Source organism: Equus asinus, chromosome 29 (assembly GCF_041296235.1).
Source record: "Equus asinus isolate D_3611 breed Donkey chromosome 29, EquAss-T2T_v2, whole genome shotgun sequence".
In the NCBI taxonomy this organism is placed as follows: Eukaryota; Metazoa; Chordata; class Mammalia; order Perissodactyla; family Equidae; genus Equus; species Equus asinus.
This window is the reverse complement of record NC_091818.1, coordinates 34,916,243-34,932,071: the sequence shown is the minus strand read 5'-3', so window position 1 is coordinate 34,932,071 and position 15,829 is coordinate 34,916,243. Positions and strand designations below refer to the sequence as shown.

Genomic DNA, 15,829 nt, shown 5'->3' with positions numbered 1-15,829 from the left:
GAGATGAATGAAAATTTTTGGATTAATTTCTCTGGGAACTAGAGCCATTGAATTTTTAAATTTATGAAATATACATATAAAAGTATTCTATGTGTGTATATATGCATGCACACACTATATATGTGGTATATACATACTACAGAATATACGTTTTTATGATAAACACCTTTATACTCACTAGCCAGCTTCACCTGGTTAAGCTTTTGAACCTGGTGTATGGGGAAAAATATTCATTTTACCATTTAGGCCTAGTAGACTTTTTAATTTTTTTATATTGTTTACTCATTTTACAAATTAAGTACAGAAGTAAGAATAAAAGGATGGTGAAAAATGTTATTAGAAATAGTAATAAAAATTTAAACATAGAAAACTCTAATTTTTACTCCATCTTTTCCTAGCTTGAGGTATACAAACAACACATGCACACGCTTGTGAGCACACACGCACACACACACTCCTACGTGAAATGGGCAGTGCCCTTGGATGCAGCTAACTGTTCCTCAGCTGTTATGAGTGAATCTAGAACATGCTTTTCTTTTGAATGCTGACTCCAGGTTTCACCTACATCCCTGATAGGCTCTTGCTTATCATTATTCCTGGTTCTTCTTGCACTTGCATTGTCAAAAGGTAATGTTTTTGAAAACTTCCATAGTTCGTAATTTGTTGAGAGGATGGTCATCCTTGATCTGTAATTCCAAAACATTTACATTCGTGGACTTAGAATACCAGTTAGAATTAGTTCCGTGATTTTTAAAAAATTTCTTCATTGTCTCTTTGCTTCCGGTCACCTTTGTATGTATATAAAGCATGTATATGGACATGCTTTCAAAATTTGTCCACTGACTCACTGTATCAAGTAATTTTTAGTGTGATAAGTGTGTATATTGGCATATCTTCTGCGATTATGCCATGTGTGTGGGACAGTTAATTTACTATTTACCAGGCCACCAAACCAGTACTAGGTCTTTTAGCACTTGTAATTGAGATCTTTACATACCATTTGTGAGTTTTTTTACTTAATAGTGTAGTATCAGCATTTTCTCGGGTCACTAAACATTTTTTATAACATTTTTTGTATATATACATATATTCATATCTATTGTTTCACTGAACAAAGGTCTATTAAGCATCTGCTATATCTCGTTACTTTGTGCTGGAAACACAAAGATGAAGGATTGTTTCTCTAGCTTTGCCCTGAGGCATAATCTTTGTTGAGATGTTGTCATCTATCCCCAAGATTTATTTCACCATCCATTTGCTTTTGTATTGCTTTTTGGGGAATATGCCATCATGTTAGTGAATAGGGTTTAAAACCCAATTTTAAGAGCCCAGGAAAGTGATATTCTTAGAGTGATTAAAATGAGAAAAGTTGCAAGCAAAGTCCTGTGTATTGTGCGTTCCTGCCTGGGTGTATTTAAGAAGTTATATACGTATGCTGTCTGCTCATATATTTATAGAATACTTCTACAAAGATATATAAGAGATTGACAGCACAGGTCGCCCCTGAGGAGGACAGAGGGACGGGACGGGAAGAGATTCACCTTTTACCCTTTTGTATTTTTGAATCAACCACAGTGCATGTATTACCTGTCCAAAACGTTATTTCAATAGAGACTATGCACATTTTCCAAAAGATTAATGTTAGTGTGCAACAATTGCTTATTTCTGTGTTGCTTCAGTAAAAACCACTGTCGCCATAAAAAAATATATTTGCCATTATAGGCTTTTAATAGATGACAACAGTATAATTTTTTATTTTGGGGTTCTTCTTTTTATAATTGTGTTCTTTTTAAAAATATGACACATACAAAGCTTGACCAAGAGCTCAGAATAATGAAAACTGAAATCACTGCGTTTTAATTTCTAAGGCCTATTTTAACAATACGGTACTTTTTTTTAAAGAAAAGCAATCCACTATCAAAAAATTGAAGAATACAGGAAAATATGAGGAACCTGTCACCCAGATACGGCCTCAGTATTAGCGTGGGCCTTTCCCTCCCCTCTCTTGAGATCTGTGCGTGAGCAGTGTACACACACGTTCTCTCTTATAAAGTACTTTGCACACCATTTTTTTCACCTATAGTGTGAGCATTTCCCCTGTTCATTAAATGTTTTTTTATATCCTGATTTTTAGTGGTTGCTTATCTTATATATTTGCTGTTTCACTTGACAGACGTTTCTTAGGCACTTGCTAGGTACTACATGCTTGTGCTGGAGACACAAAGATGGGTAACTCCCAGGTCCTCGCCCTGAGGGAAGTTGCCGTCTAGGAGGGAAGAAAGACTTGTATCAGATTATCACAGGGCAACATGGGGTGTATGTGCTTGCTCGGGAATGTTATGAGAAGAAATTATGGGCAGCACTGCGTCTGGGAAGGGAGGGTACTGAGCCCACTGGGGGTTTCCAGGAATGGAGCCTAGAGTAATTCAAGTTCCGTCTCACAGGTCTCAAAGGGAAAGAGCCGCACTCCAGGACAAGGGAGGCTGGAGGCACGAGCCATTTATTACAGTGAATAGTTCAAAAGGACTAGTTTTCTCCAAAGAATAGTTAAAAAACAGACTCAGAAGCTCACATTTGTCAACTGTACTATTTATAAAATTGCAGCAATTCAATAGTATATGAATAGAATACTAAATAATGAATTATAGTAATAAGACCCATTTATAATTTGGGCTGCTGATAGAATTGGCTTACTTTAAAATAATGGGAAAATCATGAAAGGGTTATAGTGATTCTTTGTGATAAACCATAATAATTTTATCAGAGTAAGTATTACAGAGGTGGTCTAGTGGTTGAGGCTGGCACTCTCACCGCCATAGCTGGGGTTTGTGTCCCAGTCAGGGATCCACACCACCCGTCTGTCAATTGTCACACTGTGGCGGCTGCGTGTTAGATGCTGTAAGCTCTACCACCGGGATTTCAAATCCCAGCAGGGTCCCCTATGGTGGACAGGTTTCAGTGGAGCTACCAGACTAAGGTAGACTATGAAGAAGGACCTGGCCACCACTTCTGAAAGAGTTGCCCATGAAAACCTTATAAATAGCAGCAGAGCATTGTCTGATGTGGCACCAGAAGGTGAGAGGATGACGCAAGAAGACCAGGCAGGGTTCTGCTCTGCCATGCACAGGGCGCTAAGAGTCAGAATCAACTCGACGGCACTAATGACAGAAGTATTGCAGAGTGATGCTTAAGGTAGATAACTTAAAATTATTTTATTGTTTGATATTCTTAAAGGAGTGAAAACATATGAATTACAGGGCAACTTATGGTATAACAGTGACAATATTTGACTTCATGATCCTTGAGGCTCTAGTTTATGTCGTAACTCTCAAAATGATAAATAAATGACAAAGATGCATTTTATCATAAAGAGTTTTAACACAATTTCCCTGCTTATTAGACTAGTAGATTGCAGCTCTGTTCTCTACTTCTCCTGTGAGTTATGTTTTATGATTCCTCTTTTTTTTTCAACCGTTTGATAATGGCAGTTAAGACACAGTCTTGGCCTCGAGTTGTCTATTAGACTAGTGAGCATTCCATGTTACATAGCTGTATTACATTTTTTCCTTTGTCTACAGCTTGTTCTTCGAAAATGGTGCGAATTAATTCCTGGGGCTGAGTTCCGATGTTTTGTCAAGGAAAACAAGCTCATTGGTGAGTTTTTTTACCCTTCCAAGGAATCGTAGAAAGAAGACAATCTTTTGATGGAAGTAAATTTGTAGTAGCTAGGACAGGGCTAACAATCAGCTTTTGTCTCAGATGCTGCCTCTAACCAGTTGTCACTGACTCTGGAATGCTGTAGTGTTGACAAGGCTCCTGAGGCCGTATTCAGTATCCACAGAAAGCAGTCCTGTGCATTAATCACGTCTGTCTGGATTCCAGAGATGAAAGTGATGGTCTTTACCATCCCCAGTTTAGGATATAGAGAATACTACCTGCGTTCTCCTTGGGACTTTCCTAAGTCTTACTTGAAGTACACTCTTTATTTTAAGTAGTATAAAAGGCCAAGTTTTTGAACCTTTGTTTCTATTATTGGAGCACTGTTTTTTATTCCAGCAAGAGAAAATATGTGGACAATTAAGTGTATTACTTTAAAAGCCACCCATTTTCTTTCCTTTCGGGTTATTATTTTGTTTACTATGAATTATTCATGTCAAATATTGAAGATAATTTGTTCTTTTTCTGTCTATTCATGTTTTCCATGAAGTAAAAAGTGTCTTCAACCGAGAAGTGTGATTTGAACAGAATTAAATCCACATTCTTTGTTTATTGAATGTGATGTTGACATTTATTAACTTACCTAAAAGAAACTTGGAGGGTTTGAATTGGTCATATTGTTAGAGATAAGTGCAGCTAGAGAAGGGAGCATTGTTGGCATTCAGGGCTTGGTGGGAGCCCTTCTTTCAGAGCGGAGGCCTTTTTCCCAGGACTGGAGCAAATTGAGGGAGTTCTTACAATAGTCTTTTTAATGTATTTGGAATAATATCAGCACATCACTCTGAAGAAAGGAATGTTTACTTTTCCATGGCTTGAAACATCAGGCTTCTGAAGGCAGGGTAGCACGTCTGAACAAGAAAAATAGACTGCTTCTGTGAAATATAATATGAATGTGGAGGACACAGGGTGAGGAATACTTTAAATTTTCCCAAAGAAAGTGGAAAAGAATACCAGCTTCTAGGGAATTCATTGGAAAAAACTAAAGAAGCAGCAGTTGACGATGTTGCAGGTTTAAAATTGCTCCTTTCATTTTTTTTACTTAATAAGCATTTTTACAACTTTGAATTCTTTCCATTGTACTAAATATAAAAATAGCTACTATTTCCCAAAGAAGAATGCATGGCAATACGGAACTTCAGGATCCACCTAGCCACATGAACCTTTACAACTGGCACGTTTTATATCTACATAAAATGCTGAATAATGTATAGTGCAGTTTTCATCTGATTGGGCTTCCGATCTACTTTAATGGTTCCCTCAAAGAGAGGCTTAAAACACATTTTGGTGTTTTTGGAAAGAACATTGTGTAATAACAGAATATAAAATATTTTCTTGTCAGGTATTTCTCAGAGGGACTACACGCAGTACTATGATCATATTTCTAAACAAAAAGAAGACATTTGCAGATGCATACAAGACTTTTTCAAGAAACACATACAGTATAAGTTCTTAGATGAAGACTGTGAGTATTTTTTATTGACCCAGTGAAATGAAATGAAGTACGTAATGGTGCTGAACCTTATTTCACCGTGGCGCATATTTTAAAACTGGATTAAAACACTGTACTTTAAGCATTTTACTATATTAACTATTTGGAGTTACCAGTCATTTGCATGTTAATTTTATCTGATTTAATCAGAGTCTCCTTTTAACACTGAGGCACTTCTCTCTCCTGTCATTTTAGATATTTTATTATCTATTTCAAAGAGTCTGCCTACAGAGAACAAAGGGCTTCTGTTATGAGGCCTAAATTAGCTAGCTGGCTGATCTGCCTTTCTAGATGTTTTATGTGAATGCTCAGCACCAGTACAAAATAGAAATTGACAAGTTGTTTTTAAGAATTTAAAGTATATTGTGTACGAGTGAGAGTTTTCGTTCATCTTTAAATTATAGCTGCTATGGTTGACGTTTTCTCTACTTGCCAAGCCTGCGTTCTGTGGCAGATTTGATTTTAAAAAAAGATTAATCATGCCGTAAACATAGCTAGATTTTATGCTTTCCTATTACAGATTTGACTCATTTCATCCCCATCAAATAAGTGATTGGTGCTCCTTTTGCTAGTACATATAACCTGTTTATAATGATGAACTGGTTGAGATGGTGGTGGTGTTTGGTTTGAATTTTTAAATAAGGGATTATGGTTGAGGGTAGAGAAAAAGCAAAATTATATAGATAAAACATTGCAGGATGCCCTTTTATGTTTGAAGTTTTGAGATTTAGAAGCATGAAGTCCTCAAGGTCAATTATATTTTGCTGTTTGAGTAACTGATAATAAAATGCATTCTAATTTTCAAAAGGGGGCTTACATCATGAAAATGGTAATTCATTAACTTTGAGTTTTTCCTCCTTTACAGTTGTATTCGATATATACAGAGACAGTAGGGTAAGTCAAAACTGTATTTGATAAGCTTTAAAATCAGAGCTGGGGGGACGGCCTGGTGGTGTTCTGGTTTGCACACTCCTCTTTGGTGTCCCAGGGTTTGCAGGTTTGCATCCCGGGCATGGACCTGCACACTGCTCATCAAGCCATGCTATGGCAGCATCCTACATACAAAATAGAGGAAGACTGGCACAGATGTTAGCTCAGGGCCAATCTTCCTCACACACACACACACAAAAAAAATCAGAGCTGGTCTTATAAGCAAGATGCCAGTGGGGATAAAATTCCTTCATTCATGAATTACGTGTGTAAAGGGCCCACTACTTAAAAAATATTTTCTCAAACCATCTAAGGTGTTTGAAATTCACAGTGGTCAAGAATCTCCCCTTAAAATATACTTAACATTAGGAGAAGTAATGTCTTCAATAATTATGAGTCACAAGTTTAGGGCTCGTTAATTTAACAGATAGCTAAATGGCCACCTTAAGTCCTCTTTCCGCTGTTATCAGAGGGCTGGGCCTGCTTAGCATGGTTTCGTTTGTGTACTTAAATGTGGCCAGGGATTTGTCATTTGTTATTTAGATAATTATTTTTTATCTTTAGACTGAAGATGAGGATTAGAGGAGTTTACGTTTATTCTTTAACAGTAATGAAAACTTCCGTAATGAAAAAGAAAACAAAAACCTGACTTAGTAAATCCTACAGCAGAGATTTCACTGTCGAGACATGCAATCTTCTCAGGGAAATTTGGGTCAGTAAATGTCGTTGACTTAGCTGTTAAGAAGACGGCAGGTGTGTTTTCCAAATATGTGACTCATATGTTTCCCAAATGTCACCCACATAGTTCTCATTCCCTCTGCGTGCTCAGCTCAGCCTCAGAGTGATGCTTGTGGTACCTCCGGATCGTTTTTTGGACAAAAGGATATGGCCCATATGGTTGTGTCCCAAAATAACTGTTAACTCTTTCCTTGCCTCTGTTAAGCTGAAAGCACTTACTCCGTTTCCACATCTCTGTCTTCAAGGGTGATAGTATCTATTAAGAATTAGAGTTGTAAATTGAGATTTGGAAAAGAAGAGGGATGTCAACTGGGTAAAGTTTCGACTTAGAGGAAGCAAACCTTAGAAAAAGAATGGGAAGCCAGTGTGATGGAAGGGATAGAAACCCAAGCTAATGGACAGGATCCCAGGGCTCTCGTCCCGGCTCTGCTTCTGACGGGCCAGCATTTCTCGAGAGCCTGTACTGTGTTAGAGGCCATGCTTCTGGAAGAAGCTTCCACCAGGATGGTCTCCTGACCTTCTCCGAGCTCATCTTCAAGACTTAAAACGTCCCAGGGAACTGGTGTGGTAGCAAGCAGGATCAAATTAGTGAGTGAGTAAACTTAGCCTGTGGCCTGACTGTGCAGCTCCAATGAGCTTTATTCTCATTTAATTCAGTCTCTCTCTTAACCCATATAACCCCGTGAGCTATGCATTATTTGTTCCCTTTTTACAGATATTAGAACTGAAGCAATTACACTTCAATGCAATTATATTTCATGGCATTTGAAAATTAGAAATTGGCCTAGGCCTCTCAGTATTTCCCTGGCAGATACCCAGGTCAGCTGTGATGCAGTAGGCTGGCAGGTCAGCGTAAATGCGTAGCTTGATGGAAGAGTTATATAAATGTCTGAAATGAAGTTGGACATGCACATAAGGAATTCCTGCCGTGATTGCACAGAACTGAAAGTAGCGGCATGCCTTTAAAGTGAGAAACGTGCTAGTATAAACATCCTGACAGTCTCTGAGAGGAGACTGAAGCCACAATGTAAAGCTCATTTGCATTCGCTCACTGGCGCTTGTGGCACCGTTGGTTAGGCGCTTTCTTGAATATGTGATTTCATGACTGTTCCTGTGGAAAACTGCCTCTTCTGTTATTGCGGTCCCTCATATGAAATCTAAGTGAGTGTGTTGGAGCTTGGCAACACTTGGATGTGTCACCTTTCTTACTGCGCTGGGCAGGCTGACTCAGTGTTGGTAGATTCTAACTTGTCGTGTGTGTCAAAGTGATGGCCCACCCGTTAGCAGGTCTGGGACGAGGCCTGGGGATGTGTGTTTTAAGACGCTCTTCAAGTGTTGATAATGCACACCTAGCATTTAGAATAAGTACCTTTGATACTTGAAAAATTATTCTGGTCCCCTTATGTATTCTTTTTGGTTATCATTATTATTTTGTTATAATTTCCTTGCTTTATGGACTATGTCTGATCTTGAGTCTTTGATATTGTTGAGGTTGGCTTTGCAACTTGGTCACTTTTTTATAACTGGTCTATGTGTGATTGAGAAAGAAAGTACAATTGCTCATGTGTGAAGTAGTCTGTGGATGTTTGTTAGATTAAGCTTGTTAATAAGGTTGTTAAGGGGCCGGCCCGGTGGCACAGCGGTTAAGTTCGCATGTTCTGCTTCGGCAGCCCGGGGTTTACCGGTTCGGATCCCGGGTGTGGACATGGCACCACTTGGCAAGCCATGCTGTGGCAGGCGTCCCACATGTAAAGTAGGGAAAGATGGGCACAGATGTAAGCTCAGGGCCAGTCTTCCTCAGCAGGAAAGAGGAGGATTGGTGGCAGATGTTAGCTCAGGGCTAATCTTCCTCAAAAAATAAAAATAAAAATAAGGTTGTTAAAATCTTCTATATCTTCGGAATGAATGCAGATTTGGGGGGAGTAGAAGGGATATAGAGGAAACTAGATTGGCTGTGGGGAACAACAAGGTAACTGTTGAAACCAAGTGGTATGTACGTCGGGTTCTTTAGAGTATTTTATCTACTTTTGTATATGTTTAAACTTTTCCATATACAAATTTTTTAAAAACAAACTTTAAAAACCATGAAAAAATCTCTATCTTTCCTTATTTTTTGCTTGTTTGATCTCTCAGTTACTCAACAGGGTATATTAAAACGTCCCGCTTTCTAATTCTGCTGGTCGTTGTGTTACGTAGTTTGAGGTTGTGTTCTTAGACAAATGCTCATTCATAAAGGCTTTATGTTCCTGGTGAATGCTCATCATTAGGCAGGGGCCCTCGATCTCTAGCCCTAACAAAGCTCTTGTGCTTTTTGCATTAAAATATATTTTGTCTGATATTAATAGTGTTATTATAGTTTTCTTTTGGTCTTAGTTTTATCTTTTCAATCCTTGTATTTTTTGCTGCTATGTTTTAGGTGTATGCATGTATCTTGGAAATAGCATATTGGTAAACTTTGTTTTTTAATTGCTGACAATTTCTGGTTTTAACTGGTGAGGGCAGTTTGCATTTATTCTATTTGCTATTTGATTGTTTTCCACCATCTTACCTTGAATTTTCGATTTGCTTTGCTTTTCTATGCTTTTTTTCTTCCTTTTATTTATATTACTGGTTTTTCTTGATACCCCCCTCCCGCCCCCACAAATAATTTTGAAGTCTTATTTTTTGTTTCTCTTATTTTGGTAGTTACCATTAAATCTTCATATGGATATTTAATAAGCTCTAAAGTTAATTTCACTTCATGTTGCCCTTATGATGCAAGGACCTTAGAACACTGATTCCCAGCACCCCTTTTGTCTTACATGTGATTTCTTTTTTTTTCTATTGCAGTAACATTGGATTATAACATGATATAGCTTTCAGACGTACATTGTAATATATTTCGAATTCTGTGTAGATTACATCATGTTCACCACCCAAAAACTAATTATAGTCCATCACCAAACATTATGTGTGATTTCTGATTTTGAGTTCCACTTTGTATTTATACCTCAAATTAGTCAATTTTGTTGCTCTTCAGTTTCTTTGACTGCCATTGCTTCTTGTCTCTCACTGCTTTTTGGATCCAGTTTCTTTCTAGTAGTAAATTCCCTCAGCTGTTGGCTGGGCAAGTTGATGTTTAGCCTTCGTGCATGATGACAGGCTGAGCTGGGTATAGAATCTTCAGTTGACCGCTTCTCTTACCTCAACACTTTGAAGATACTGTCTTATTGTTGTTTGGCTTCTTTTCTTTTCTCTTTTTATCACTCTTTCTACATCTGAGAATTCATTTCCCTTGTCAATTGTGGAGAATTTTCAGCTATCTTTTCAAATAGTACCTCTCTTCTGTCTTTTGTCCTTTGGAACTCTGTCTAGAGGTATCTTAGAGCTCCTCATTTTATCCCCATGTCTCTTGACTTCTCATTTTCCACCTTTTCTCTCTCTGCGCTGTGTTGTGTAATTTTCTAAGATATGTTGTCCAGTTTACTAGTTCTCTTTCAGCTGTGTCTAATTTGATACATTTAACCTGTTCACTGTTTTAAATTGCATCAGCTGTATTTTTTCATTTCTGTAGGTTCTATTTGGTTACTTTTTAATTCTGCCTATTCTTTTTTTCATGGTATCCTGTGTCTTTGGGTTTTGATTTCTTTTATATTTTCAGTCATTTAAAACTACTGAATCTTTTTGGTCAGATCTTTTAAGATATAATTTACGTAGAGTAAAATTCATCCTTCTTAGTGTATGGCTCTGTGTTTTTTGACAGATACATCCCGTTGTATAACCACCAGTGCCGTGAAGATGTAGAATTGCCCCAAATTTCCTTGTGACCCTCCCTGCATCCTAACCCGTGTCAAACACTGCTCTGAAAACCTACTGAGTTTTAAAATTTTTAATTGATAATGCCTTCACACTGTTCAAAAAGTAAATATACATAGAAAGGCTCACTCCTACCCTTCTTCCTCTGCACTCCCACAGGTACACTTTTATTATATATCCTTCCAGTAATTCTTGATACAAAAACAAGCAATATACTTATTTTTTCTCATCTTTCTTACATAAGAGTTAGCATTTGATATATATTCTGCACCTTGCTTTTTGCACATTTTTAAAAAATAATGTGTCTTGGAGAGCTTTCCAGTTTCTTACAATAGCATTATCTTTCATTTTGTGGATGGAAGTGTAGTTTATTTAGCCGTTTCCCTGTCGATGAACACGTAGCCTGTTTCTAAGTCTTTTCACAAACTGTGCTGTGGCGAATAGTCTGTAAACACGGGGTGTGCGTCCTGGTCTGCACTGAGCTCTTGGAAGGAGTGGATTCTGTGTTAGTGATCTTCATGCCCCAGTGCCTGGCACGCTGTTTGGTGCATAGAGATTTATTTGGGTGGGTGGGGGTTGGGGGTGGTCAGTTGGCAGATACAGGAAGGTGAGTGTGACTGCTCTTATCTGATGGATTGCGTCAAAACAGAATTTCTCAGAATGTCTTGTGCCTGAGATCTCCCATGAAAAACATGTTATTGCTGAAAATCCCCATTAGATAGTTTTAGGCCTGATTACAGCTGGCTTTATTTTTCTTTAAACTAGAGAACGGCTTCTGAACTACAGAACAAACAGTCAGCTCTCAGTCCTGACGGTGGGGATCTATTTTTGGTTTTTAATTTGTTTTGTTTGTGTTTTACTGTATGGCATATTTTTAGAGTATAGAGCTTAATAGTCCTATATTGACAGGTGCAATAGTTTTTTTTTTTCTTTTAATAATGTGATGGTTTTACTGGTTATAAAAACTCAAGTAGAAAGGATTTGGAGATTAGAAAATACCTGTTTTATTAAAATAACATATAGTATGTCAAGGACATCTGAGTAATCGCCCAAAAGCAAAGCTGATATCATACCAAGAAGTTGATTGATGGCTGACATTACTTCACACGGTCAGAGAATGTACGAGTGAGCGCAGAATTGACATGAGGAAACAGCTCGAGCGGCACAGAAGAGTTGCAGAGTTTCTCCTGGGGATTGTATAAAATAAGAAACTCACCCAAATGGTGTGTGTGGTACAAACTTCCTGTAATGGTTCTTTGCCACCTACTCGAGCTTTCTGATGTTGAAGCAAGTCCCAATTAGACATTTCGTCTTTCTCAAATTGTTCTTTTAACCCAGATGAGAAACAGCGCTGGATGTTAGTAACTCTGGCTCAGCAGTCCACTTCCTCAGGCATATGTGATTTTACACACACATGTCTGATCAAGACGTGCCACTGTGCATATACAGGAAAGACTAATTATCAACAACAAAGTGGTACAATTATGTGCATGTTTCAGGGAGAAAAATCAAGAGGAGCAAAGGTAAAAGTTTCAAGGAAACACGTCTCTCTCTGGGATCCGTGTGTCGGTGTTAATCGTTCGGCAGCATTTCACAGATTCCCCAGCCCTGCAGTGTCACTGCTCTGCCGCTTTACGCTAAGATGCGCTGGCTGACTGAACTCAGTCTGGCCAGGGCAGAAGTATTCTTTCCCAGGCTGGAACCATCACAGCGCACACCCCTCCTCTCAGAATGCGAGAAGATAGGCAGTTCCTTCAGAGGTTGATATGTTTTTTCATCACTCCTTCCTGTGCTATTAAGTAGCTCTACCACACAGACGAACATACGTTACATTAAAATGAAAGAAAACTGAGCATTTCCATACCTTTTTTTGGTATGTTTAAGAAACAAAAACCCAGCTGCAGCCTCTCAGGGGTAAGGACGGGAGCACCCTGGGAACTGTGGGCTCCTGCCCCCACCCGGCTGCCTCGTGAACGATCACTGAACACACCCTTGAAAGCTTTCTGCTCTCGGAAAATTCTCCTTTTTCCTACTTGGATTCTTGACTTAAGACTATCATGTGATTTGAGGCAGGAAATGGCTTGTGTGTCTTCGTCAGGCTTTTCTCCCCTAGGTCCCTTCTCTGCCTTCCCTTTGGACCTGTGGCTGCTTGATTTAGACAGGCAGCCCGTCCTCAGATGGGGCCTGGGGGAACTCACTTTTGAAATAAGTTATAAGGGTTTTAAGATGATCTTTTAGCTAAAATAATATGAAGAAGATGGAGATAAGACATCTGGTAAGACGTCTGATCAGACAGGTCACAGACTTTGTTTTTGTTCTGTACTTAGTAATTGTTCTCTCTGTCCCACAGGGGAAGGTGTGGCTAATCGATTTTAATCCATTTGGTGAAGTAACAGACTCACTGTTGTTCACTTGGGAAGAACTGATATCTGGAAGAAACCTAAAAGGTGATTTTAGCGAAGGAGACGCTCTGGAGCAGGTAAGGTGTTAAATTATAACAGACATAAAGGAAACCTTTCAATCCACCAAGTAACTGTTGCCTACTCTTTAGGCACTTGGACGGGCAGTGGCCTGTACTCTTGGAAATGTCGAGTACAACACAGATTTACTCAGAGCTACATGCCCGTGGAAGTGATCCAAAAAGGGTGTGCATGCTGATTCATTCGTTTAACTTTATAGAAAGAAATAATGACCATCTGATTCATATTTTTCCTAGTTATTTTTTTTTTTCTTGGCTCCTCCTCTCCTGCCCACCTTGACCCTGGGTCAGTTCCTGAGTCTGTTTATTCTGATCCTGGCTGCAGGCTGCTGACGCTGATAGAGGAGAACTGCCCAGGCGCACAGACTGGGGTCTCTTCACAGTCGTGACCCCAGATTTCAAGTGGGCCCTCCCTGCGGGGTTTTGATCCCTTGTCAGCTTTCTCTTCTGTATGCACAGTGGCTGTGGCACACCTTCTCCCTGCTCCTCAGACCTTCCATCCCATCATTCCTTTCCTTCCTCTCAGCTGATGCTTTCACTTCCCTCTCACAGTGAAAGAGCGTCTGTCGGTGAGAACTCACTGTGTTTAATTGTCATCAGCCTACAAACTTCCCTGCGGCCTTCCTCCCGGGTCTCATCCCCGCCCGCCCAGCATGCCCGCCCCTCCTCTCTCCTTACTCTGTGCTGTCGTTTCTCTTCTTCCTGTTTTTCCAGTCTCTTCCTTTCTCCCAACTCCCATCTATTAGGATTTAACCACGTTCAGACATCACCCATCTTAAAAAAACAAAGCCTTCTTTAACCCCATGTCTTCACCCGGCCGCTCTCTCCTTCCTCCTCATCTTCACAGCCATACTTTATTTAAGCAACAACTTTGTAAAGCTTTTTTCTGCCTATAAAAGTAATACATGGTCATTTTAAAGGAAATTCTGAAATCACCCGTAATCCTACCACCTTGAGAACCACTGCTTACATTATGGTATATAACATGCTATGTACATACGTGTGAACTTTTTAAAATAAATGAGATTATACTACATGTGCAGTTATGTATCCTGAGTTTTTTATTATTATCTTGTGAGTGTTTTATATCTTTTATGAAATAGTTTTATTTTTACGTGGTCATTTAAAAAAACAGAATTAGAAAGAGGCAAGCCTTGAAATCCTACCCGTAGAAATAGCCATCCTTACCCCTTGAGTTAGTATTTTTCCAGGCATTTTTTGGTATGTGTGCACACAGATTTTTACGTAAGTGGGATTGGACTTGTTTCCCTCCTGCTGCCATGTAACTTGTTTTGGGAACTGCTCAGTGGCTGTGTGTCATCACGGCCACTTCCTTCTCCGTCATTTCTCCTTGCTGCCTGCTGGCTCTTATCCTCCTCACCTGTTCCCTCCTGCAGGTTCGCCTCTGGCCCTGCCATTCCACAGAAACTGCTCTTGGCCAGGGCCCCCTGCCTTGTTGGTAATTCCAGGGAGCGATGCACAGCCCCTCTCTGGTTTAGCCACTTGGCAAGCTTTGAACGTGTCACCCTCTCTTTCTTATGACCCTTCTTCCCTTGGTTCCCATGACACATGTTCCCTCCCGGGTGTCTTCCTCCTTTTCTGCCTGCCGCCTTGCCTTCTGTGTGAGCATCTTTTCTTCTGTCCGTCTCTGAGATCCTTCTTTTCATCATGACAGTGGCCTGGGCTGTCTTGGGCCCTGTTTTTCTGGGTTGGACGAAGGTTGATATTTTCCCTGTCAAGGCACTCCCCTACTATGTTGTACTTTCTGTTGACGTGCCTGGGCCCTGCCTTGGAGTCCCAGTTTCTGAGCCCCGGGGCAGTGTCTCTCTTGTTCTCCACAGATCTGTGGCCTCAGCACAGTGCCAGGCACAATTCTTGTTTGTCAGATTCACGAATGAAGGAACTTTATCCCTACTGGCATCTTACAGTCATGGGCCATTAAATCTGAGTGTCCAGGAAGGAGAATGTAAATTATTCAGCACGGGGTTATTTTTAAATAGGAGGAACACAGTTACAGGACAGAAACAGTGTATACAAGATTCTCTCTATGATCCAAATCCTTCTGTCTTTCTTCTTAATTTAAACAGCATTATATTGGAGGTTAGGGGATAAGAAAAGGAAAAAGGAACTGGCTCTGGCCTTTCCACCAGCGTCACCTCCTGCTTGTCTTCCACTCCTCAGAGACCTGGCCTGCCTTCTGTTCCGCAAAGCCACAACGCCCTATCTTAGGATCTCTGTACCGCCTTCAAAGTCGCTTGCTGCTCCCAGACCCACAAGGCTGCCCCATCGTGCTATTCAGTTCTCAGCCCCCATGTCCCCTCCTAGCCAGGTCTTAGCCGACCACCCCTGGAAAGTAGGCCATGTGCTTCTCCTCTTGTTAGAGCGTCCTGTCGTTTTGTTTTATAACACTTTCTGCTATCTGAAATCATCTCGTTAATTTATTTGTTTTCTTGCTTACCAGCTGTCTGCCAGTCTCATTTACCAGGTTCTCTCTCATACCTAGAACAAGGTCCAGCCCAAAGTAGGCATCTTATGAATATTTCTCGGATGAGTGGTCTGTCATAAGATATGGCCTGCTTTCTAGGGCTCCACAGTCCTGTTCCATTCAAGTTCCTGGCCCGTCTCCTTCTGCTGGACACCATCCATCCCTCACTAGGTATCTGCCACCCAGGAAGTGCAAA

The 15,829-nt window shown here is 39.9% G+C and overlaps 1 protein-coding gene across 4 annotated transcripts in view; it reads left to right on the top strand.

Annotated features, from left to right (window-relative positions):
* The window catches only part of CDC123 (cell division cycle 123), a 56,025-nt gene that overhangs the window by 38,280 nt on the left and 1,916 nt on the right, over nt 1–15,829 (top strand). For all 4 annotated transcript variants that reach the window (XM_014850185.3, XM_044762129.2, XM_044762127.2 and 1 more), the window contains 4 exons: nt 3,579–3,654; nt 5,057–5,179; nt 6,072–6,100; nt 13,020–13,148. In XM_014850185.3, the coding sequence (XP_014705671.2) occupies nt 3,579–3,654; nt 5,057–5,179; nt 6,072–6,100; nt 13,020–13,148 (357 nt within the window). The remainder of the gene's footprint in view (nt 1–3,578; nt 3,655–5,056; nt 5,180–6,071; nt 6,101–13,019; nt 13,149–15,829) is intronic.